The sequence below is a fragment of the Platichthys flesus genome, chromosome 4, assembly GCF_949316205.1.
Source record: "Platichthys flesus chromosome 4, fPlaFle2.1, whole genome shotgun sequence".
NCBI classification, from domain to species: Eukaryota; Metazoa; Chordata; class Actinopteri; order Pleuronectiformes; family Pleuronectidae; genus Platichthys; species Platichthys flesus.
The window spans coordinates 22,539,826-22,566,863 of NC_084948.1; the positions used below are offsets into that span (position 1 = coordinate 22,539,826).

The window sequence follows — 27,038 nt, forward strand, 5'->3', positions numbered from 1 at the left end:
GGCATCGATCTAGGGCCAGAGTCTCTAAATCAAGAAGCGAGATATTCAAATGACGTTTGTCTTCCGCTGCCACATTTATCAAGACCAATCTCTCTCATGTGTGGATAGAAACCGACGTTTACAAATCACTTGTGAACCCTGCCGATATTTTTGCAATGTCCGATGCCATGAGGCAAGAAACAGGATTGAAAAGCAATGAAAAGCACCGACACATAATGAATGAGTGACAGCACGTTTTCCTAATTAATGCTAAATCATTGTTTTCTACAGTCCTTACAACACACGATGAGGTGCTATACTGCTATTGACACAATCACTGTCAATAAACCGAAAGGATAAATTACACTTCCAATCACCCTGCTGCCGTTTCTCTTACCGACACCCCCCCTTCCACCCCCCCGTATACAAACGCCCTCATAAATACCAGATGTATCCACTTGTATATCAAGAGAAGTAATGGAGACAGGAAGCAGAGTCTGCTGTCTTCTATTCTGCTGAGTTGCAGAGGTGAGAAATCACTGAAACCGGACGGTCAGCATAACAAAAGCGCTCCTGTCACACTAGCTCTAACAGCTCTCTCAAATAGAATGACCCACACGGGCACACACGCACACGCACAGACACACACACACACACACACACACACACACACGCATGCACACCACAAAGGGATTGAGTCGGAACGGAAGCTTTTCTGCTGAATGTTGCAGGGGCTGTGCTGTGGAGGTCAACAGAGACGGGGGGGTAGAATACAGATAGACTGCAAGACCAAAGGGCCTCTGATACGACTCAGGAGAGGGCACAAGGGTCCAGTGCAAATGAGGCAGGAGAGGGAAACCAAAGGCGGGACAGACCCGGGCCACATACTGAGCTGGTGGGCACTGGGAGACAACACACACACTGCTGCCTTTAGTCTTTTTCTCACTGGGATTCAGACACTACCAGAGGATATTTTCCATTTGGAGTCAGAGCTCTCGGATGAATTGCTCTCCTGGCTGTGGGAGCAGCTACTCAGTGTTTTCAACAAGATCCGGCAGAGATGCTCGACAGGCGGATATTATTTTCTGACACTGATATTAATCCAAATGATGAAACGTTCACAAATTAAATTAAACAATTGGTAAGAATTGAGTAAACACATATGGAGGTTGTACTTTTTTGCTGAATTAGTGAAAAGCATCATGGATTCAGAATAACCTGTCTATCAGTCTTCACAGTATTTGCTACTGTTCAGTTGCTCGGAGACACACACCAAGTTTTTCCCCGGGGACGACACACAACTCCACCCTCTGAATCTAATCGCACATAAGTAAACAAAAAAGAGTGAATCCCTTTCGTGCTGGACTTATTTCTCTAGGGGAGGTTGGGTGATTTTTTATTTTACATGTGCTGGTCAGTGATTTTAATCCCGCCCAGAGCAGGATATATTTGATTTTCCTCCTCTTACTCTGGTGAAAATAAAAGCCCCAATTTCCAACCATTGTTCAGCACACTTATTGGTGCTCTTACAATTTCGGTCCTTTCTAATAAGAGACCTCGTATTTGGTTTCTTTCAGCACATTGTCGCACAGAACTCACAGAGTGTTGTGCGTGACAGTGTGAGAAATTGAAAAAGGTTTTTTGCGACCTGTTGGCAACATGCACTTTCTATTTGGGAGCCAACATGATGAATATTAAAAAAAAAAAAAAAGAGAGAAAAAAGAAAAAGCCATTAAAAGAGCCAGAACCTAGCAGCTCATAAAATGGGCTGATCTAATTCCAGCTACAGGTAATTATTCTGTCTCAGCCATTCTGCCTTCCTATAACTAATTAAAGGTGTGTGTAACTATTGCCTCCAACACCTGGGTCCTCTTCTTACATGTAAAGGGCAAAAATAAATATCTTTGTCTCCTTGGTCCTTCATTTTGGCTTTGGGTGGAATGACTTTTACTCTTACTCCCTCCCCATGGAATATTAATCCTGTCCGAACTGGGTTTGATGAATTTTACTGTGAAATTTGTCGACAAATATAAAAACCTCAAATAAGATTTAAGGTTAAGTACTGAGGCGTAACTTTGTATGACTGTGCTTAAAAACTCTTTTAAATAACTAAACCTAAATATATTTTTTGAGTCTGTTTCAACAACTCCTGATTCCCAATCCTGAATAATCCACCTGCATTTTGGAATTTTGATTAATGGCTTCAATGCAGATACTTGTACGCTGGTTTTATTGGTCTCACTGGGATATCTATAGGGATTTGGATATGGAATTAACCTGTTTTATGATGCCACCGTATCAAAGCCTGTTGATGAGTGTCCTAGAATAGATACGGTTGTGTGGTGATTAGAGTTTTACAAACATGCTGAAACACAAAGAGTGGGGCAAAAAGAGAGCAGCACTGTTGTCTCTGTCCCCTAATTGAAACCAGTGTGGTGTTGTCTCTATCTCCCGTTCTATCCCACAGAGACTGGAGCCAGTGCCATCCTGCCTACATTATATCTGTGTGCCAGTGTGTGTGTGTGTGTGTGTGTGTGTGTGTGTGTGTGTGTGTGTGTGTGTGTGTTTGCCTGGGAGGCTACTGGAGCCACTGAGCATATTAAAGACCTGTTTACTCAGCTGAGGCTCCATTTGCCTTCATCCTAGTATAAAAGTGTCACTCTCAAACACACAGACCCACAAGGACACACAGACACAGACACACACACACAGAAAGACACAGGCGTGCACAACGCATGTAAAGGGACCAGCCGAGACAAGTTGAAAGTATTTGATGTTAAAGAAGACTTGGCCTCTCTAAGTATCTCTCGATCTATAGCTTATCATAATAATAAGGACAGTGTGACCTTTTCGCTTTAAGAACAATCAAAGCAAAGAACCCCCCCCCCCCCCACAGTATATAGGAGTGCTTGATCTTTAGTCGTCTTTAGAGACGACCGCTAGAGATACAGCAACAGAAGGCCGCGGTGGAAATGACACGATGGCTGCGCTACAGTAGCTGTTTTTTCATTGCTCCCTCTCCGGGGCGCTTGCCAGTTATCATACTGGAAACCAGTCTTGCGTGGCATTTTAAACAGCTCCTCTGTCAGTCAGAGCGGAAGCCATGTTTGATGTTTGCTAAGAGAGGATCAGAAAGCGGAGGAAGCAGGAACACATCGTCACTTAACAATATGAAGAGTCCTCGTTTTGGCACGCCACTAAAAAGGGCGGCAGGAAAATGTCAAAATTAGAATATCACAGTCTCCGTGCTTGCTTCTGTGCATCAAAGCAAAAACTGGAGAATTAATGATTGCAAAGGAAACAAAAGTTATTCCAATGTAATTACAAACGCTGCAATATTTATTGTTTATTCATTTCGGCAGTCTTTCTTCTTTCAGGTATTCAGTTATTTACCCGTTTCCAAATAAGGCCAAACTTCAAAGGGGGGGCTGATACAGGCACATAACACTCATCCTACATAAGTCTGTTAATTAGTGAACAAAATGAAGTCACTTCCAGAGCCAACTCCCTATCAGAGACACGAGTGAAATACTTTGATGTGTTTGCTTTGGCACGGCGCTCACGTCCCACTGCCCGGCGATCCGATTCCTTATCAGACACAAACAACCCGCCCACGCTCGGCTCTGCAGCTATTGCCTGGAGAGATGTCAGGTCCTCTGAGTGTACGCTTTATGAGGTGATCCAAGCGAGTGTGTGTGTGTGTGACTGGCCTGCTGGCCGGGCACACACAGCGCTGGTCTCTTTGAAGTCCACTCCGGGAAAATGACACCGCTGTTGACTGTGAGTCCGGTGAGTCACGGTGGAGCAACGGGCTGACACACCGGGCAGCCAAACAACAACAGGATCACCCTATCATCAGTGGCTGCTTCCTGGAAGACAGGCAGTCTAGAGCTGGCGATGGTGGAGGCGTGCGTCTGTTACTTTGAGACTTTGGCTGCTTTTCTCTGCCGTCTCGAGTGTGAGTGAATGCAAGTGACAAAGGGTTAAATGAATAAGTGGGGGGGGGGGGGGGGTGATTATCTCCCATGCTGCCTGTGCCGAGATTCACCTGAGCAGCTGCACCTGCACGCAGACACTTGAAGCCCATGTCAGCCTCTCTGCTCCCTCTCTTCAAATCTCCTGTCATTCTATCCGTCTCTTTTCTCAACACTTCTTGCAACCTCCCTCCCACCTTCCCTGTCACTCACTTTTAATTGTGTAGCTCTAAATCTGTTTGTCGTCATGTCGGGCTCTTCACCGTCGCTCCCTCCCATGACTGTGCGAGTCGGTTTGTGGAGCACCCACGGGTGGAGTCATTTTATCCAGAATGTGTAATGTGCGCGGTGTGTACAGCCTAATGGGGCTATTTATTGCCCTGTGGCAGCCAAGCCAGGTGAGAGCTGGCACTGTGAGTTATCATTAGTGTGGAACAGTCACTCAGACTGACATCAATGCCTCCACAGCTCCTTTGCATTAGGTGCAGCCTGTCACATCAGAACTACACACAAACACACACACACTGGCATGCACAGACGAATACGCACACCGGCTGCTCAATAAGGGAAATAATCGTATCGCTGTCTTAAGAAATGTTCTCTCCTGAAATCGAGCCTATTTGAATGCTTACCGCCCACGAGGAACATCGCTATCGTCTTTCCTCCAGCGCACGTTGGGTTGGGGATCTCCTTGTACCTGGCAGCGGAACTCCACGGTCTCCTCCTCCAGGACCACCTGGTTGATGGGCCTCCGGATGAAGGTCGGTCGCTCTGCGGGAAGAAAGTCCAGCGTTTCATTTCCAGTGAGCGAACTGTAGGCGTGTTATTCTCTCGCAGCCGTCTCCTCCGGCAGAATCTTTCATAAATCTCCAATAATAAATTTCTAATGAGTGGTGTTCTGTTCGTTAACATCCTGCGATCATTTGTAATTTTTGTTACCCGGCGGTCATTATGTGGTGGAAGAAATATAGCAATGGCACGACGGCAGCCATTACTGGCTCCTTTGACACTGTAGGAGCTGTGGATTTTTTTTTAACTCACCGTAAATTTCATTCAACTTCTTGACAGCTTAATGGCCAAGCATTAAATATGATGTACAGCACATGGGTTTTTCAGAAAAGAACGGTCGTCAGGGATTAAAATTCCACTGTAAAAACACATGCCTTGAAAGTATTACCACTTTTTGAGCTTGATGCACTTTGGAGAATTATACCGTCACAGGGAAAATGTAGTAATATGCATGGAAGCGGCTCGTCCTGATCGCTGAGGAGAAACAAAGTGAGGCTCACCAAACACGGTGACTTGTGCCGTCTCGCTGTCCCTCTCTCCGACCATGTTGGTGCCCACACAGATGTACATGCCGGCGTCACTCTTTCTCGTGTTGGAGATCATTAGTTTCCCTCCCCGGATCTAAAGGCAAAAAAAAAAGGAAAAATCACTTTAATACTCAGATCGTGCATTTTGATTTATTCCCTGCGGTTTTTCCAGTTTTCTCCTCTTTGTCTCGTCCTTGAGGAGAATTTCTTCCCCTGTCAGACCATTAGCTGGGCAGCAACAAAGGAAGGATCCCTCGCAGGCTTCCAACACATGAAAACACTGTCAAATTCCAGGAGCAAGGGCTTTTTTATACGAGCCCAGGAACTAGAAAACATAAAGTAAATAGTAGACATCGACCCGAAAAAGTCCTTCCTACTCAGCGGTTATCAGAACAGACGCCACTCACTGTGATCCTGTCATCCTTGTCCTCAATTCGCACTTTGTCCTTCTTCCAGTAGATGGTGGGTTCCGGGTGGCCTCTGGGAGGAACACACTCCAGGATCGCCGGCTCTCCTGCTGCCACCACCGCGTCTGTAGGGTTTTGTCTGAAGTCATCTCGCAGCACTGAGGAGGGGGGGGGGGAAGGAGGAAAGGGTTCAGGACGAGTGCAGTTATGTTGTTTCCGTCTAAATATTCACAATTTCTCTAATGTTTTCACACGTCTTAAATTGTGTGCACAACACAGCGTGGACGGATTCAACGTGGCTTTTTCAAAATGGATGTGCAGCTTCATCTGACTAGGCAAGCACAAACAGAAACTAATTGGAGCTAATGGAAGTCCCTGTGGAGGAGGAAGAACAAACAGACACAGAATGCCCTGAAGCCTGGTGTCATTCACATGTAAGAGGCCACATGGTGCCACACTGGCATGTACACATGCTCCCGCTTACGCACAACCAGATACGTGCTCCCACACACACGTGCACAAACAGTGGGTGGTCTGATGAACAACTGTGGCCCTGCATGTAATCACCCTCAGGTGAAAGCCCTGCACCATGGAGATAGCCTCTCCCCCCTGCATGGTGCTCAGAGGAACACACAGCACCAGCTCATTATACAATCTGATATCACACACAAGCACACGCAGGAGCACGGAGATGTTAACATGAACATATACAAAAACATGCTAAAGTAACTGGAGGAAATCCAATCCTGAAATAATGGTGTATCCGGAAATTGACTGAACATACAATGAGGAATGAAAAAAATAAAAAGGCTCGCCTGCTGTGTGTTCTCATACTGAGCTGTCTCCACTTGATCTAGAATAAATCTTAACCTTGGTGTCGCACTTTAGGAACTTCGGCTGCAGCTGCGTGTCCGAGGGGGCACGTGGTTCCTCTAATGGATGAAAGGATCCAGCTCGTTGGAGGATGTTTGAAGATGCTTGAGGAGGGCTAAATTAAGGCACCACCACAGGTTCTTATGTAAATTCCTCATGGCACATGGGGACAATGACAGGGAGGGCCAGGATTATTAGAAGGATAACTGGTCCCCGTGGTCCAGGCCCCTCACATCTCTTCAGTCACTTGTCTTCAGCAAGCCCGAGCAGCCATTGCGTTCTTATTTATTTATTTATTTAGACGAAAGGAAGCAGGGAGGAGGAATAGATGAAGCTTTTAAACCCAATTATCCCGGGGATGCACCGGGACACCGGGAGGGACTCCCGTGTGACGTGAATTCAAAAGGAACCTTTACACAGGGGGGGATAGGAGGGAATAAAACAAGGAGGTACAGGTTCTCCCTCTCTCTCATGCAGGGCTGCCCTCTAATCTAAAGAGCCAAGGTAATTAGTGAGGCATCCCCCCCCCCAGGCCATGATGGGCATAGCAGCCACCACCACTGGGCTCCAGCGTATTTGCATTACAAACAGAAGTCCTGCTGCTTAAAATCATAGCCTGGTTTGGACCGTACACTGCCTGTTGTTTTCAAGATCACATTGGATTTAATTGCTCCTTTCCATTCATTGCTGATAGCACCCGTGGGATTTTTGTCAGAATCAATTTCCTTTGAAACCGAACAGTGACAAAAGAAACACTGGTGAGGTGCATCATTACGGTGCCAGTGCCACGCTGTCTAATCTAATCTGATACTACAACGTGTGTGTGTGTGGCAGTGAATGCATCCCGGCCCTGGGATCTAAATAAATACAGATAAAGTAGACACACACACTGCGGCAAATAAAACACAACACACATTGTTGAGGACAGTATAAACAGTGGGTTACAAACAGCTTTAAAGCAAACAAACACATGACCCAACACCGGTCAGAGGATTATGCCCTGTGTGTTGGTTCAAGGCTCGCTGATACACATGCAGTGAATAGGTACATCCACTAAGTAAATGAGGGGTGGGCTCAATCCAAATACACTTTGGTCCACTATCTAATCCTAACTACAAGGCCACAGGCGCCAAGGTCACATCCGACAGTTAAAGCACACACTCGGCTCAAATATTGATCCCCTCAGTAAAGGTCTGCAGTACTCTATTACAGTATGAGCATGTGTTTCCTCCACAGGCTCCTCCACGGGCTCAACTGCAACACGTCACGGGCAATCTAACAGCAAGAGAGGGCTTTAATATCAGAGTTACAACATGCCAGTTGCCTCTGTTAGTCCGTGTGAGGCCCATTCGATATGAGCGAATCGTTAAGTGGGTCTGTGCATGTGCTGTGTGAGGATAAACTCTGGCTCCAACTCCGAGGCCCTGTAGGCGTTCAGGCCCCGAATCAGCCGACAGACGTAAGGTAATTGCCTTTGTATCCCCATGAAACACGCAAGTCTACTTCCACGGAAAACATCTCCCCTCCCGCGGAGTTCCAGCAGGCCCCAAACTCTGCCCGCCCTTTGCTTACTCGCTTGTTAATATTTATATATTTTTACACATTTGCACCTCTCTCTTGGCAAGTGCTACATCTGCCAATCCGGCTGCGGGCTAAAAAAGAAACTCATATCTGAAAAAAAGATAATAATTAATCTGCCTTGCATTTTCATTTATTTATTTATTACCCCAAGTATCAGAGGGGTGGGCTGATTTGAATGAAGGAGCAGCAGGCGGTGGGGGGGGGGGGGGGGGGGGCAGAGCATGGCTCATTCATCTGGCACTGTTTCAACACCTTGAACTTACAGGGGAGGGATTCGAGTTGCAACTTGCACTGTGTGAAATAGCCCAGGGGTTGAGAGCGGGGGTCTTTGCCAAAATGAGAAAACACAAAGGAGACACCCACACAGTAACTTTGAAAAACTGATTGCCCTACACTGGCAGGGAAGGGGGGGGGGGGGGCAACTATAAGGGAGGTATCTGTGTGTGTGTGTGTGTGTTCTAACTTAAGATAGAATCGGCACACAAAACAAAGTCAGCCGGATGTGGATACACGACAGCAGAGACACCTGACATATAGCGCCGGGGTGGCGGGGCGCGGGCGGGATGAGAGGAGGTGTTTTGTACAGTGCGCCCTCTTCTCCCGCCCGAGATATTACTCAGCGGAGGGTGACACCGCTTGTCGGCAAGATTAGTCGGGAGAGCCTTGACTGAAGCTTCCAGCCAGCACACGGAGATAAGTGCTGACAAACACATTCACCTACAGGAGCGAGCCCAGCTTCGGCTCACAAAGGTTGCGCTCGCTGCCACAACACCACAGACTGATGTCTAAAATCTAATTCTCTTATTTTTTTTTTCCCCTTCCTCTCCGGTTTGACATTCACATCACTTTGATAGACATTCGACACACACTGAAAAAAACACCACACAACCCTGACAAACGGAGAGGCATTTACAAGAGCTGCAGGGCTTTGGTATCTTTTCTGTAATGTGGCAAATGTGGAGTTTTGTGTATGTTTGCGGATTGTTATTATTTCTCGTTCCCCATTCACTGCAGAAACAGACCCTCTGTGCTTTCAGAGATATTCTCCCGGGTCAAGGGCTACGAAACACTACGAGAGATTACAACAGCTCCAAGCCCACGGCCATAACCCAGCAGGCGGACCCACCACCTTCTACCCACACTCTGATTAGAAAATAAACCATGCACACAAACACACACACACACACACATAAACAGGGAGAGCTGTGGAGTGGTAGCTCCGAGCTATAATATCATTTCATTCGAGTGCTTTTTGCGCTTCATCCGGCAGAGTGCTATTACAATAACGCCATTTTCAATTCCAGCCTGGGAGAAGAGAGACGATATATATGTCACTTGACAAAACATACCCAAGCTACTCTATGTGCTGTCATTGGTGCTTTGTATTACTGTTGACGCTGAGGGCAGGAGAAGGATAATGCCACGCCATGCGCTGCTACGCTGTGAAAAGAAGATGGGCTCCATTTGTCCGGATGCAAGACTCTCATCCAGCCCCGACTCGCTCATTTGCCCTCCCACCGGCCAGGGCTCACCTTTGCCCCCCCCACCCAGACGCAGAAATTACCCCCTCAGCAGGCGGGCGAGCAGCAGGTTCACACATACCCCCCGTATTCCTCCGCTGAGGGGTTGCAGGTCAGACCAGGGAAGCAGCTGCAACAATATGGCCGCCTGGCGGTGCCTATGGCTGTACCTCCTCCGAGAACTGAGCAGAGGCTCTCTTCATTAGCTCAACTCATCACCATCTCTCCCTCTCCCTCTCTCTCTCTGTCTCTTATTCCCTCCCACCACCATCAGGGCGGCATTCTCTCTCTCTCTTTTCTCTGTTTCCATCTTTTCGGCTCATCCTTTTCTCCAGCCCCCGTAGCGGTGTCCCCTGTGTTGCATCTTGCCCCCTCCACTTCCCTCCAGCGGCTTGTCGGCGCTCTCGCTGCACAGACTGCAGATGAGTTTGTGCAGATGAAGCTGTATGCATGCACACAGATCATTCTCCACAGAGCATGGCCGAGGCCGATATGATCTCCAGCGCCATTCTCCCTATCTTCAAAATCCAGAGCTAAGGGATTATAAATAACACTGTCACTGTGGCAGATAAGATGCAGGAAATATGGTAAAGAGCGGCGGTAAAGGGGAATCATATGGCTGCCAGTGATACCACAGTGGAGAGAAATCACAGGTGGTGATATCGTATGAAATGTGCATCTTTAATAGAGCCTTAGAGGGAATAAAAGAGCCGGAGCGTGGGGGCTGTTGTGAGGAAGCAGAGAGAGGCAAGACACAACAGCACACAACAGGGGATGAGGAGAGGAAGCCTGATCAAGGTCAAACTGAGGAGGTGGGTGGGAGGTACAAAGGTGCTGAATAGACAAGGCCGACTGTACATGAATGGAGTGAATTCCATCACACTCGCTGCCACATACTGTGCCTGTACCTCCGATTCAGCTGATGAGCCTAAAACAAACATCTTTATTTAAACAGCAGCCTCGTTCAAAGCTCATTTTTCAAACAGAACCTGCTAATTTGGCCTAACAAGCCCCTGGGCAGCACGGTAATGACAGCAGGACCTCGGTGGGCGAGTCTGCTGCCCGACCGGGAGAAATGTGTGCCGCCGCCGCCGCCGCCCCTGAGAAACAATATAATTAACTCTTAATGAACCCCCTCTTCCTTTACACCCTCTAACAACACCAACAGACACACATACATTAACATTCACACACTGACACACAATTCAATTTGGCCTAATCCATGCTTTATGGTAATGTATAGCTCATTAAAATGTTAGTTAAAAACTCATTAAAATTCACTTGAAGAAGTAATGGCTTCATTAGAGTAATATTCCGAAAACGCAAAAAGAAAAAAGACACGTAAGGACAAGGGGAAAAACGACGGCAGAGAGCGACAGCTTTCTAATCACTTAATTGTTTCTGAAACGGAATACATTTACACAATAAATAGCAATGTGCCGTATCCTGCTTCTATCTTTCCCCAGTCTCATGGCACTCAGTAATTAACAGGCGCTGCGATTAAAGATGCATTTTGCCCCCCCCAAAAATATGATTTTGGTGCTCCACTCCAGCTTCCATTCTGGTGTCTTGTTTACGGCCGTGAATGTGTTGCCGGGGCTTGGCAGATGCACACAGTGCCCTGAAACTGGAGCTGGCTGATACTGACAAACAATGTGCCCATGGGTCTTTGTGCCTGCTCAGATAAGGCGCGATGTTGTGCTGATGCTCGTGCTCCGTCCAGAGCGGACACTTTACAGCCGGAAGGGGGAGTAAGAACGTGAGGGGAGGAGAAGAAGAAGGCAGGGGGGGTGGTGGTGGTGGTGGTGGTGGTGGGGGGCGGTGGAAGGGGTAGATGAGAGTGGGATTGATTTCCTGCCAATTCCAGCACACAGACAGCACTGACAGAGGTAGCGAGGCGTCATGATAGAGCGGGTGGTTCTGCTTCCTGGGTCGGGCGAAGGAAAGAGGGAAGAGGAAGTAAAGTGAGAGGAAGGAGAGGAGAGGAGATGGTGCATCCAGGCGGACGGGGGGAAATGTCTCCCGCTAATGTCTTCCCTCTGAGAAATCAGTCTCCTATTGCATCAGTGATATCTGGACATGAGCACGGTGAACTGAGAGCGATGCAGCTTTATGATTAATTAGTGCAACAGAGCTACGCCAGAGAACGAGGGAGTGGGCGTGTTGGGAGTTGAGTCGGATGACGCAGTTTGGAACATTTAAAAAGGAAAACTCTCTCCACGTCGTGTTATGACTCGATGCATTGATTCTTATCGAGAAGTAAACTCTCTAAAACCAGTTGGACGTGGTTTCCAGTTCTTGGCCCAGAAGTTAATTTTAACTCTAGTGGTCTCTGGGCCTCCGACGTCTGGGGAGACTCGGGCAGAGACACGTCACTTTGAATTAGCGCTGTGTAACACGTTGGGAGCATGGGTCTCTCATTAAGTCAGACTCTTTGGTTGCGAGTTACCAAATGACTGGACTCTAATGGAGCCTTCAGCCTCACATTTATTATGTCTGGGAGAACCCACAGGTCTTAGAACGGAAAATTAAAAACACACTCCCTGAGCTTTTCCCTCACGAGTAAAAACTGAATGTTCTATGATACGGAATGAAATGCCAATCTGCCATCTTACAACATAATATCTCAGTAGTTTTCCACCCGAGTTCATTTGTTTAACCCCATAGTGTTTAGTTCTCTCTCTTGTAGGAGAGTCAGAGGGTTACAGAAGTCTCAAATCCAGCTGTGGCACAGAGAAGAACCAGAGGAGTTACTCCATCAAAAAAGGGAACAGAGTTAGAAGCCACTGGGACAGAAATTTCTCTGGATCTGAAAAAGGTCTGAAATGTGCTTTGAACCTGTGTGACTGTGTATGAGTATGTGTGTGTGTGAGTGAGTATGTGTGTGTGTGTGTCAAAGTGTGTGGGGGCCCTGGCCTAATGACATTGAGACCGTGTCCTTCCACAGGGAAATATAATCCCCTGGATGCTGCTGAACTGTGTCCAGGCTGAGAGAACAGGGCTGGATTCTCGCAGACACACACTCACACACACACACACACACACACACACACACACACACACACACACGCACACTCACAGACACACAGACACACAGTCGTTTATCCGGTGTGGCACACTTACACAGGCATCTCTGGTGAAAATGAAACCCATGCAGCCTGGCTCTGCGGTCCAATGTGCAAATCTTCATATAATCTTTAATAGCTTACCCCCCCTCCCCACACTTTTTCTGTACACCAGCCTATTTGCCGCAGCTCCTTCCCGTGTCTGTTTTATTGTTTGGGTGTATAATTGGATTGGCAGTAACGGCGGGCAGAGAGCCGTTAGGAGCTTGTAAAAGGTGTCACTCTGCGATGGCAGCCCGCTTTAATTAAGCTCCTGGCTGGAGTTGAGCTGCTTTTATCTAGCCTGGTCTGATGAGCCCCGAGTGCAAGAGTGTGCTCCCCGGCATACTGCAGGACAAGCAGGAGGAGGAGAGGAGGAGAGGAGGAGAGGAGGAGAGGAGGAGGAGAGGAGGTGTTTCACAACAGCTGTAGATAGCCCCAGTTTACTGTATTCAGCTAGCCTCCTCCCCAGACACCAATCTTGCATGCCTGGACCACAAAGATACTGGGGGACATCATAAAAATGCAATGTGTGTGTGTGTTTGTGTGTTTGTGTGTTTATGTGTGTGTGTGTGTGTGCCATAGCCGTGTCTCCTTGTGCTCATTGTGACAGTGCCCCACCCATCAGTGGTGTGCAGCCATGTGCGTATTGGTGCAGATGCGGAGGCAGCCTAACAACATGGCGGCAGCAAATGGGAGCAAAACCAGTAATCTCACGGACGGCCGCCGTGAACTCAGAACTAATCCTGCTTTCCTGTCTGGCTGCTGGGCGAGTGAGAGTGCGTGTGTAGATCTGCGTGTGAGGGCTGGTGATGTCTGCAATGTCGTACACAGCATAATGATTAGAGAGGTGTTCTTCACTGTCTGTCCTTGCCTGCACCCCCCCCCCCCCCCCCCCACAATACTCCTAATGGCCTCCTCAGATCATCTTTCCTTCAATCAATACCGCCTGAAAGGGACAACCCCACACCTAAGGACACTTTGTTCCCCCCCAGTAGATCACAGGTGACAGGTTTTTCCATACCGGGACTCATCCGGTGGCTCTGGATCAGAACCTTGTGAAGGACTTTGAACCAGTTCTGACATCCATCAAATGTTAAGGTCTGGCCATTTTCTATGTGGATGTGCAGGGGGGGGATACAGTTAGATTTGTGAGCAGAGGAAGGTTGAGGTCTGTCAGTGTGGCAAACAGATAGAAATAAAATAAAAATCAGACAGGGCAGGTGTTAAATCACGTGCAGCCGAGACGCTCGGACGTTTAAAGAGATTTATTGATCACTTTATAGATCTTAACTCTTGAGGAAGAGCAAAAATTAAAGGGGATGCAGGGATGACCTTTCCAACAGCCTCGCCCGTGGAGAGGGATTTCTTTTTTCTTTCCTCCATCTCCACATCCGAGGGTGTGTATCTGTGAGCTGTTCATGGCTCGGCCAGAACAAGTAATTCACCATTTAGTCAGAATGTGCTTCAAAAAAATCCCCCCTCAGTGCAACCATCATCCAGGAGATGTGTTACATACTTTCTGTGCGTCTGCTGAGGCATGATTGAACGCTGCACATAATATCTAAATACTTGGAATAAATTGTTGCAGTGATGTTGCCTGCTCAGCAAAGCATTGCTACATTAGGCTCACCTAAGTACCACACACTCGCACAGGAACACATTACAACTTCAAGTGTCTGAGCTGCAGAGTCGCTCGGCTTATTTGGAAAAAGCATACGGCAGAGAAACGCACAAACAGCAGCGCTAACAACAAACTGATCGCTCTATTGTGCATTGATGTGTGGTGCACGACAAATCTTTTAAGACAACAATCCTGCAAAGAACTCGACCTGAGTTTTCCTGTATACCTGTTTCACGTGTTTGTGTGTTTACACAGGCTACACAGGACTTCAGGGTGTGAGCTGAAGCGCTTTGACGTGAGCTTCACGGAGCTTCTCTGTGATTTATTGGAGCCGCGGCTTCACTGGCGTCACTCCGTGAAAGAGCTCTGCATCTTCACCGAGGCCCAGAGACAGTCCGGTTGCTTATTCCACAATCCAATTCGTGTTAATTGCATTACAGAGGAGTAATTGTGTTAGTTCCATCTGTAATCAGCTTACTGCCTCAGTGCGGCTGGGTATACCTGTACATGAGGCTTATGTAACCCGTGTACTAATGGGGGGGGAGTAAAACCCAGGATACTCACTAAGGTAATCTGGCCGGCATGGAACCACCTATTTGTGTGTGTCTATGTGTGTGTGTGTGTGTGTGTGTGTGTGTGAGAGTCAACCCATGCTCACATTATCATGCAAATGGTAAAAACAATCGGAAACACACCACTGGCTGCCATGTTCAGGATCAGTGTCTAAACCATTCCTGTTCTCCCTCAGCCAGCCGCCTCCCCTGCCTCCCCCCCCCCCCCCCCCGCCCCTGTCTTTTTTTTTTAACCTCTCCGTTTCCTCTTGATCAAATCCTCCCACTTTCACATTTCTAAATTCAAAATAAGGCAGATTAATCAGCCCCCGCTTCCGTAACACGTTCGTGCCTCGAAACTTGTCCGGCGCATCTCTGCGGGCCGGAGAGATGTGAGGTTAATCATTTAGGCAAAGGAACAAAGTTAATGAGGCAACTTCTAATCCGAAGCTATTTGAAGTTCTGTCAACAGTATCGACTGCACTGCAGATGGGGTAGGATATCGTTGGAGGGCACCGATGACCTACATAGCAAGGACAAGACAGTGGCTAAACAGCAGCACAGCACAGTGATCCCACAGCTCTCCAGGGCACAGAATCTGCAGCAAAGACACAACAACAAATACACACAGTATGCACGTTTGTGTGTGTGTGTGTGTGTGTGTGTGAGAGAGCATATCCACTCCCACCCATGCGGCGTCCGTTATCTTTACAGTCCCCCTGCTTTCATATCACCCTGTAGCAAAATCCAGTTTGGGATCAGCTATATATTCCCTATCGCCGCCGCCGCTGCTGTGCAACACACGATCAATACTGCTTTCACCTGGCAATTAGCTAATAATTCAATGAGCTATAACTACTGAGCCCGAACCGCTATAGATAGTAGGTGGGAGGGGGGTGGAGTGGGTTTCGGCTGAGGTCTGCCACATGACTGCTGTCCATTAGGCTTGTGTGTGAGCGTTTGATACTGAAGCTCTGTGCAGGCGTCTGGTGAGAGTGAGGAGATACACGTCGTGGTTCTCTTGTGTGTTTTATCCGCACAGAAGATCATTAGAGGCGTTGATGACATCCACAAACTCCTGCTGATAATAAGCAACACAGTTTTCTAACACTATTCAAGTGGAAGTATATCATTTTAGACATGAAATACTGGTTTTAAGTGTTTAATTGGTTTGGATTTACATTATAAATTCAAATTGATTACAAAGATGTAGGCAATTTAGAATTTTATCTTTGGTCGACTTTGCAACTGGATCTATATTGATAATTTAGTTCCCAATTATAACATCTTGTTGAATTTAAATTGAGCTGTTACTGTCCTACTAATAATTAGTACTTCAATAAATAGTTAAATCCTTAGGAAACTACTTTGTATGTATATAAAATTATTACATTTTGTCTATTCTGAACTACTGTGACTACTTCTCTTAAAGGTTATGACAAAACCCACAAGAGTGGATTTCTCTTCTGTGGAGTAAAGGTAGACCTTGAACCATCCTAAAATCAGTTTAATTCAGAAAATGATTCCATCTCAGGCTCGGAGCAGAGGTGACTCTTCTTGCCATTTAAGAGAGAAGGCACATTCCTTCCTTTGATTAATTCCAGGTCCTTGAAGGTCACTTTGATACAATGACATTTGAAATCGTCAGGACTAACCCCAGAAAGCAGGACGCTGGGGAGCCATTGGGGGGGGGGGGGGGGGGGGGGTGTCTGTAGTTGGGGTGGACATTTAGCGTGGCAGACACCACTTGAGCTGCTTCTTTCCTCTGCCGGAATCCCTGATTGCCCACAGACACTGCACTCTTAGATCAGTGGGGGTAGTTGACACACATATCTATGATGCAGGCACACACACACACACACAAACACTATACCTCACGCACACACACCGATGCTGTAAACCCCCCCCCCATATGTCTGAACACAGAAACAACCAGACGCACTGTCCCCTGGGTAATGAAGGAGCATTGTGAGACTGTGGTTGCTGTAAAACCCAATTAGTGCACGTGGTTTTATCAGCGCTCTCAGTTAGTGCTACACATACAGATAACGGCCTGGTGGTCTGCCCCCTCCTGGACACACACAAGCCAAGCAGGGACATGTAGAGAATTAATGAGTATTATGAAGGTGCGGGAAATGTATCTTGATATAAGTTCAATACTTTTTTCTGTCAATGTTGGGTTAAGTTATTAATAAAGATGATTTCTCATACGAGCGGCAAACGAGTGTGGATAGATTTAATCCTTGTCATTGGAGAGAATCCGTATTTTTATTGGTTTAAGTGGATTTGTTAAATCACTGGGAAACATTCACATCAGCAAAGAAAACATCAGACGCTGTACAGTCTTTAAAGGGAAAGAAATACGCAGCATATACCGAACTTTTACTAATTTGGAAGTCGTTTTTATGCAAAGTGACTTCCAAGTAAGACACCACATTCCAGCTTCAGTTCAGTACGACACCATGTGAGCACTAGAACATGCTAGTAAAGCAGCAGCTGTGAATTAATGAGTAATTCCACCTGATAAATCCTGTTGGGTGGACATTAACAGTAAACAAAGCGGTGCCGTCTTGCTGCCAGTGCGTTTTAAACGAAGCGCTGCATTATCAATCTGTAAAAGCCCGGGTCTCTGTGTAAACATCCCCACGATTTACATGATGCAGTGAACTGGTTGCGTAACTGCACCTTGTGTTCTAAAGAGTCGATGCTCTGAGCAGGTGCAGCCGTCTTTTTGTGATTGTGCCTCAAATGTGTCCTTTACTGTTTCTATCTTTATTTTTTGTGGAGGACTGTTCATCCCGAGGACATCACAGTTGACACCGCTCAGCCTTGGGTCTTCAAGGAAGAGACCTGTCAAGTTTGAAGTTGACAGGATGAGTGGCTGTCGAGAAAAAAATCGAAGACAGACAGAGATCCCTGTATTTACATTTAGATGCTGGGTGTGTGTGTGTGTGTGTGGGGGGGGGGGGGCTTTAATGATTTCTCCATAGGAGACTTAATCAAAATAAATGAGTGTAAAATTACTGTGTGTTTTTGCGCTATAGGTAGAAAGCCTTCCCTCACTACACAACGGGAACCACATGCTGCTGTGTGCGACTTCAAACACACAAGTAGTGAGATCTCACAGGTGATGTAAGAACAGCACCTCCATCTGTATCACGTGTAATCAAATAAAGATTACAGCTCTGCTCGGCACGTCCAGAGCTTGATTCCTTGCCTTCAAGTCACCGCGGCTGAGGGAACGAGGCAGTGGCTGACATTGTCACAACACCGAGCTTATCTCCGTCTTCAAACACCTCCGTCTCCCACAGCCACATAACAAGAGCAGAACTGAGAGGTGGCAGCCGTGCAATGCAAGCCCTCTGCTGCACCACAGCCATCAAAAGAGCTACTTCTGCATTCATGTGCCGCATCACGCCCGAGTTCTTTGATGGCACAGATCACTGCCGAGATGCTGATGCTCTCACCGGAATGTACTGTATGGCTGCACGGGGTAAACACGTGTAGGATTCTGTGGCGTGTGGGAATGCACCCAGAGAGAGAGAGAGAGAGGCAGTGTGCACGTGTGCCCTGTAGACAGATTTACATTATTGGATTAGTATAGATTAGCTGATCATTTTCAATTTCCATTAGCATTATTGAATTTAAGGCATCGTTTTTTAAATTACTTTAAATATTATTGACATCACTGGTACTGATGCCCCGTCGAGGAGTCAGAGCGTGAGTGGGGCAATCTAGTCAGGAGACAGAAGGAGAGAGAGAGAGAGAGAGAGAGAGAGAGAGAGAGAGAGAGAGAGAGAGAGAAACAGTGAAGTAGTTGTTTTTTTCTCCACCATCTTTCATTATTCAGCCTCAAGCCATGAATAACTGAATAACTGAATCCATGATAGCAGGGATGGAGGTAGTTTCATACAGCTTGTCTGAATGTGGGGGGAAACATAACAAGCCACAAGAAAGCATCCTGCAAAAGAGGTCTTTAAATGAAGAGCTAGAAGCTCCACTCATGCATGACTGCATCTTCTGCATACATTTCAGCATGGACCTCTGCATCCTCGCCCCCCCGACCCCCCCTTCGACCAAGTGGATGCACAAAACAAAAGATGCTTAAAATATCAGCTACTTCTGAGATGAGTCATTTAGAGAAACCAGTGCTGTTAAGAGAGTGGGACCTAAAATGATCAGTGGCGGCCCCAGTCCGGCCTCTGAGGAGTCACCGGCACAGAGCGACACGGTGCTCCTGCTCCCTGGACTGCTACTGAATAAAAAATGAGGGAGGAGACATGGGAGGAGAGACGGAAAGAAGGGAGATAAGAACAGATGGGGTAAATAGCCTCTGTTTAAATGGCAGAGAGGTGACATGTGAGCACTCTGCGGCGGAGAGGGACCCCCTGACCTCCCCGAGCCACGGTGACAACTAACACTTAGCGTTCTCCGAGGAGTCCGGTTTCGCCGGGTAATTATCGCACGGTTTGCATCAACACGACCCTTCGGCATTGTGCTGCTGACAAACACTGCGAAACAAATAATACACGTGTGCTTTGCTTTGTCACATCACGGTGCAAACAGTCCTGCAGCTAAAAACCGGTCATTAACTCAGATAATTCAGGGCAGGAGCACTCGGATGATTGAAGTCGATCAACTCATTTGAGGGTGAAAAAAGCAGTTTGAAATTGCCTTTTTTTTTGAAAATCATCGGCTGATTACCATAATCACTTCATGGCTGACAATACTTTGTAAATGTGTGTGCTATTAATGCCGGCAATTATGGAGGCTAAATGCAAATTGGATGCCAGGCTGGACGCGTCCATTGATCTAAGCAGATAAAGCTCAAACACACCAGATCCCTCGCCCGCCAGAGAGCGAGGCCTCCTGCTCACTTCAACATTATCCTCTATGAGTTCTGTCCAGGGGGGGGGGGACTCTACTGAAAATGGGTTCCGAGCCAAATTTATAGAGGTGATTTAATATGAAAATTGATTCATTCAGAGTTCGCAGGGAATGCGTTAGTGAGATGTGCGATGGCTGCTCTCCGCTCCACACTCCAGCGTCCGCCTGCAGACCGCGCCTCAGGCTGTAGATCACTCTCCCGTGAAGCCACACTTCACTGTCAGGCCGGCGAGTTCCACCTTCATTAATAGCAACCACTCATGTCTGACTTCAATTAACGTACAAGCTATCAATTAGCTCGGGCGAGGCCAGACGTATAGTGTACTCGAGGGGAAAGGAGACAGGCATCCTGGACCGAGGCTGGACACGGAAGATGGATGATGCCGTGTCTCTTCGGCTATTATAACTTTCTGGTTTCCCTCTTCCTGCTTTGAGCGGCCCTCATTATTTAAAACTACTCACCTGTTTCCACACAGGGGATCTTCTCTGCTGTGGCTATTTACTTTTATTTCTGACACAATGCAGTCCCTTCTTCCTCAAGGTGAACTAACTTTAAATCACTCAAAGCAGTAGGCAGCCACTTAGCGTCTACAGAAGCAACCTGCAGGACAAAATGTCCACTCACCGCGTCCCTCGTCCCATTTTAATGAGTGTTTGTGTTCCCGTACCGGTATGGATCGGTTCAGGGGTAAGGGGCTTCATCTGTATGGGTGTCACTGCCCAATAATCTATTCATACGAAAACAAACCTCCTCACCTTTAAGATACCGAACTAAATTATTTTCCACATATACCCCAAACGTATTTCCCCCCCCCCTCTCGATTATTCATGCGGCCATCCATCTTTCCATCTCCACTTGTTCCTTGATGAGTTAATTTCTCTCCCATCGCCCGTTGTCTGCAGTGACCCTGACGACCCGGGAGAATCTCCTAACAGGCTGCTCTTGCCCATCACGATTGATTGGTCCACAGCGCCCTGTCGTACGCGATCAATACATCATTCCTTCAGTAACGAGGGCCTGCTCGCTGCCCCCCCCCCACCTGCATCGCTTTGCTTCCATTTTATTATTATTTCTCGCAGCGGATCGATGCAGGCAAACAGGGCGCACTGTAAACCACACCACAATTAGAGCGGCGTCTAATCTTCTTGTTGACTCCATCTCCTTCACGGCAGCCGGCGGATAAAACACAAATGATAATGAAATCTAATGGGATTGTGTAGAATTAAATCACTTAAACAATGAAGAGAGCCCAGCCACAGGTCTGAAGCAATAAAGATCCCGAAAGATGTAGATGCCAGTCGATATCCTACGTGCACATAGGTTTAACAAGCACGAGGAGCATCTTCTGTGCAAAGTGATGGATCATGTACTGGCAGCTTTCATCAGGGTAGGGTGAAAATCCTGAAATAATAAAATTAACAATTTGCGATGTGCCCACACGCACACACACAAATACACATCTGAGAAAGTGATGACACACTCGAGTTGAAATTTTAGATCTATTTTCATTCCATTAAGTGGCTCTCGACAGATTAAATCCCATTTCTAATATCGAGCGAGAATGCTTTGTAGTGAGATAATTAAATAACCAACTCCATCCATAATTAGGGTAATTTTGTTAGTGGAAGCTCTAATGACATACTTAATGCACAGATGTCAGCATTTTTTCTCCAAGAAGCATAATGACATCAGAGCTCTTCGCCCCGTCTCTGTAAGGCGCAGGAGTTTCAAATTTGTTTTTGGTTAAAACTGTCAGTGCCTGTGAAGTAACTGGTTTCTGCAGTGTCATTGCATTAGCAGCTGGTTTACGGAGAGACAAAAATAGCCATTGAGCTAATTTAATCATTGAATTATAGATTTATCACGCCTGTGTAACTTGGCCCGGGTTTGAGGGTAGGCCTGTCTGAGCGCGGCGCTGCTGATGCGAGCAGAGCCGTCTGCTTGGCGCAGGCGGTGTGCGGGGCAGCCGTGTGGAACTGCCGGTGTAATTAGCGCATCGGGCCCCCGGCTCCCTGTGAAGTCCGGCCTTTGTAGGAGAGCGCTCAGACCGATCAGTGGCCCCTCTGATGTATGTTTGTGAATCTTTCAACAGAGTGAGAGCTGCTAACGAGGCCTCATCTATTACCATCTGAGATGTAATTAGCGTCGCCGGAGGAATGGAGAAGGGCCAAGAACGAGTGGCTTAATCTGGGCTCTGTGTGTGTGTGCCTCCGTGTCCCACTGGGCAGCAACAGCAGGAGGATGAAGTGAGTGTGGAAGGAGACTCCCTGGAGGGGGGGACGGGGGCCTCAGCGGTCCCGACACAGGCCAACCAGACACAGCTACAGCCACCACACTGGGGCACCTGGGAGGAAGCCTCTAAAACAACCATATGCACATGTTCCTGGTTCCAAAATCTCTTCAGGTATCTGTTGTTGTGCAAGCTGGTCAAAGTTTCTTTTTTTTTTTTTAAACACGCCAACAATATCATCCCAGAAGTAGAATAACAATTGAGTGACATCTCTCTCTCTCTTCCTTTCTATCTTTGTCAAAAACACACCCTGCACTTCCAGATGTCCATCATGCTACTCAACAGCACGGGTTCAATATGGCTTCCTCCACTGTTCCTGACCTGCTGTGTGTGTATGTGTGTGTGTGTGTGTGCTGTGCCAAAAGGAGAGGGTCTGGAGTGACAGATTAGCAGGGCCTCTAAGTAGCAGCCAATCTTTGCCTCTCAGTTCACTCTGGGGTCAGGTCAGGTGTGACTCTTGCTCCGTTTAACTGTTTCAGTCGACCTTTGACCCCTCAGAGCCCGGGGCATCTGGAGGGGGCCGTCCAGGTCAGGATTGTTTTCACTGAACATCAAAAGTTGTTTGGTGGAAGCTAATGAGCCGTGGTTTTCATCAGGACTCGCTCGTTACAAACTGGAGGTGTGAAAATGCAATACACACCACTCTGTTCTAAACACGTAACTTTGAGATGACTTAAAAACCTGCTGACAGCGGGGGGGGCGAAACATAGGCCGGGTGCAGTGCAGTCACCTCTCTGGGGGGTGCTGGTGTGACTGCAGAGGGAAGCTGGGATCCTTCGCGGTGGAGACGGTAATCTGTGTCAGGCCAAAGCACTTTTTGTTTTTGTCTCTCTTCCTCATGCTCTCGCTCCTCACTAAGGTCGTTGAACTAGGGCATTAGGCATGGCTGCTTGCATCATCAGTATGCAGCAAGGAGACGGTGAATCAATGGAGCCTGGAGGACTTTCCACTCTCTCTCTCTCTCTCTCTCTCTTACTCTGTAGCAGCCTCACTATTAATGAGCAGGAACAAGGGCCCGTCCACTCCCCTCGTGGCCACGAGCTAAATTACCAGCCGTGAATCAAGACAGCATTTATGGGCAGCCAGCGAAATTAAAGCGGCGAAATCTGGAAGGACGAGCAGACATTGTATAAACGAGAGGATCACAGGCCGCGAATGGGACCCGAGGAATCCAATAACCTTATAAAATACCGGAGGAATGTAAAAGGAAAAGCGGCTTCTTCAGTTCTCAGTGGACACATCGGGTCTGCTGTGACTGCTCAGGATCAATGTGAGGCTCGTATACATGCAAGGCCAAGTCCCCGGCCAAGCACTTGTTCTTATCAGAGAACATAAAGTCGGTGAAAAAAGAAAAACAAGCCAGACACAAAAGGGAGAAGAGAAGACACAGACTAATATTATAAATGAGAGGCATGATAAAATAATAAACAGGTAAACAAATAGTAAAGCTGAAGAGGAAAAGGCTTTTAAACATTTAAGCGCGGCGGCGGGAGATGCCGCAGGATGACCCTTAATGGGAAACGGGGGGGGGGAGCGGAGGAGTGGTAAAAGCCTGATAAAATAAGAGACTGTAACCTCACTCCACTTAGCCGTCAGACAAAGAGAGGCTGTAGGGAGTGCACGAGCAATATCAGCAACATGCCGTGCCCCCCCCCCCCACACCACCCCACTAGTCTGCTTCTCTACACACTGCAATGATTGAGTGTATTAAATAAAAAGAGGAATGTTTACAGAAATAACTGTTTTGTGTGTGGGCTCCGAAGAAGAAAGGGAATAAAACGAGTGAGCTGTATATTAAATGTCTGGAGCATAAAGAGTGATGGAGGGAAACGCCGGCAGTCACACAAACAGCAAAGTGTGAAGATTATGTCGACGGTAATTACCAAGACTTCATAATCATGTGCTTGTGGAGAAAGGGGGCTTGAAATGCACGAGCCGACAGATGCATGTGTAACTCATGGAAAGTAGCAATATAGAGTTTCATGGGTAGATAAAGATGTTTATGTCTTTTTTCTTTAAAATGACTGTAAGCGTAAACTCAGGGAGGCTCTTTTTGGTGGTTCAGTCCACTTAAGTAATCTTTGAGGATGGAATCAGTCTCTGGCTTAAGAATATAATAATAATAATAAATGAATGTCCCTCCTTCATGAATTACTGTATATCTGAATAACAATAGGTATTGTCCCTACTGTGCCGGGCAATCAAATGGAATGGCTTACTGTAAATTGAGAAGCTAGTTTCAGAGCTGGTGCCAAAAAAGGTGTTTGGACAAATAGAAGGAAACCAGCCACTGCCTGCCTGGTTTAATGGCTACATGACTCTGAGTCTGTGGCTCTATGTGCTGCAGCTCAGCCATACCTTTCTGATGGAGGGTATGGCTGTTTGTAGGTCATTGTGCTTTTGACAGTGTGTCAGTGTGTGTCAAACATTAAATGCTTCAAAATGGGCCCCCACTAACAGTGCCTTGGGACCAGACCGCTCACCCTGCTTCCATCTCAGGAGTGACAGTCCACCACTGAGGGAGAGAGAGTCTAATTTCACTGCTGGCTGACGTCCATTCAACTTGAGTGATGAGGGAGAGCGGGCCCTCGTGCACACGCGTGCGCACACATGTACGGCCACATGGCCAGAAGCGCACCCTGGCAAATAAAAAAGATACTAAAACAGTAAACTCAAAGCAAGGTTGGCTGTGTTGACAGGACCATTAACTGGCCTCTGCCTGCCATTACGGCCTTGTTCCACACCCGCCTTTTCCCTGGAAATATACTGGGCTGCATTGCCTTACTGTTCGCTCCAGTGCACCACGGCCCCTCCAAAGCCATCACTGTCCAATGTGGTGTCCTCTGTTTGCACCCGATTCCCTCTCTTTATTATCATGATGAAAACAAAACTGCTTTGGACGTAATAGATTGCCATTCTATCTGCCATCGCTTGCTCCTCAAGGTAAAGGGTGATGAGAATATGCATGGACCTCTCAGGGAAAGTTAGAGGCAGTGAGTGAGACACAGCCGGAGATAGGGGCCCTCTGGGGCAACAAAGGCCTCCACTGTGATAGATCCTGATGAAGACAAATGGACAGGACCAATATGGCCTCCCCGCGGTGAGGTATCATCTACAGGAAAAAGGGGTTTGGGATGGCTGGCTGGATGACGGACATACAGCCTAATTGGTGACCTGCAGGGTTAGAGGTGGGCTGGGGAGGCCTCTCCAATGACTGAGTGGCGTGAGCGTCAATCTATCCTGAGCAGGGGTCAGAGATCAAGTGATTTGCTGGGAGAGAGGTGAAGGGATAGGGAAGCGTGTCACTGTCAGAAAGACTGAAATATTAAGTCTTATCTTGGGATGAAATTGTCTCAGTATAGCAGTGGTTTGATTTATGGTGGCCACACAGACTCATTGAAGTGAAATTCCACAACCCTTCTGACAAGTGTTAGGGGGGCTGTGTTTATCTAAATGACTTTATAATAATGTTTGATTTTTATTCATTATTATGAAGTTATTATATCAGTGTGAAGTAATAAAGTTAGCAAGAAATAATAATGTCAGAGAAGAGAGTAATTCCTGATTAGCAGTGAATATAGTGCCCAGAGTAAAACAGAAAAAAGTCGTGTTAAACTCTAATTAAAGTTAGGGGGTTTTAGCATTGTCCACTTTGCTCAACTCAGCTGCTGTAGGGAAATCGATCACAAGACTGAATTAATGCTTAATCATAGCACCCCAGATGCTCTTAGCTGAGGCCTTTGTCCACTGCTAAGCAAACATAGCACAAGGGACAAGGGGAGGAGAAAAAGCACTTGAGCTTGAGACCAATACATACGCCTGCTTTGAATGAAGATAGGTACGGTGTAGCCATGTACCCTAGGCAGTACCCTTAGCTGTAACTACTCCAACTCCAACCTGATCTGCTCAGTTTCAGTCACCATTGTTTGAAGCAAGTGTGAATGACGTGGACACACCAATGAAGCTTTACAATATCCAAGGCCACTTCCACAGGGTCTGTGCAAATCTGATGAAGAGGTACACACCAGGCTTTTAGCAAAAATCCCCAAAAGAGTGAATGGAGCTCAGTGAGCACCTCTGCCAAGGGCCATACATTTAAATTATGATACAGCTGCTGAAAATAAGAGACTCATAGATATCAGCCCCCCTCAAGATTCATGCACTACTCTCTGGGAAATTGGTGAAATAACACCCATCCAATAAAGAAGTGGAAATCTGCTCAGTAGTTTTTGCGTAATCTTGCTGAAAAACTAAAAAAAGAAATAAACCAACAGATAAACCAATAAATGGACATATGGCCAAAAGAATAACTCATTTGCGGAGGGAACTTTGTGCCTTAACTCCCAACATGAAAAAAAAATATAAGCAACAGCATGCATGGATGAGGACTGGCCGTCCACACCACACATACATGAAGTACAAATAAAGCACCCGGACTGGGCTGAACTCAACTAGTCACATTTACCAGTGAGCCTGCCAGACCGCCTGACATTTCCTCTCCTTGTCAGTTAAACCCCCATTTCCATCCGAGAGTGTCATGTGGCGAGGCTGGGTGTGTTATTATTCATAATGTGCAGCTCACCCGCACTGGACAACAAAGGGACTGACAATAATCCAGTGGAGAGGAATGTCAACATGCTTACCCACACTGCAATATTGAAGTGACACTACAGAAAGCGGATGTGAATATGAATGGCTGCAGTGTTCAGGCTGCCGCCGGAGAGTTTCCTCCCAAGTCCATTCAGAAGGAAAACCTGCCGAGGCCACTATGTGCGAGCTGCTTTCACCGCTGACATGGCTAATCACACTGGCCTCTGATTGGAAAAGAATGAGACGGCCATTAACAGAATCCATGTGAGACATAGTTGTACACCCTGTAATTTGCTACCAAGGCAACAGATGGAGAAATACAAATATTGGCGACTTCCAAT

The 27,038-nt window shown here is 47.1% G+C and overlaps 1 protein-coding gene across 1 annotated transcript in view; it reads right to left on the reverse strand.

Annotated features, from left to right (window-relative positions):
- Positions 1-27,038, reverse strand: part of LOC133951869 (roundabout homolog 2-like) — a 153,194-nt gene that overhangs the window by 49,891 nt on the left and 76,265 nt on the right. Inside the window, 3 exon segments of the mRNA XM_062386094.1 lie at positions 4,586-4,724; positions 5,243-5,363; positions 5,677-5,834. Of these exon segments, the coding sequence (XP_062242078.1) occupies positions 4,586-4,724; positions 5,243-5,363; positions 5,677-5,834 (418 nt within the window).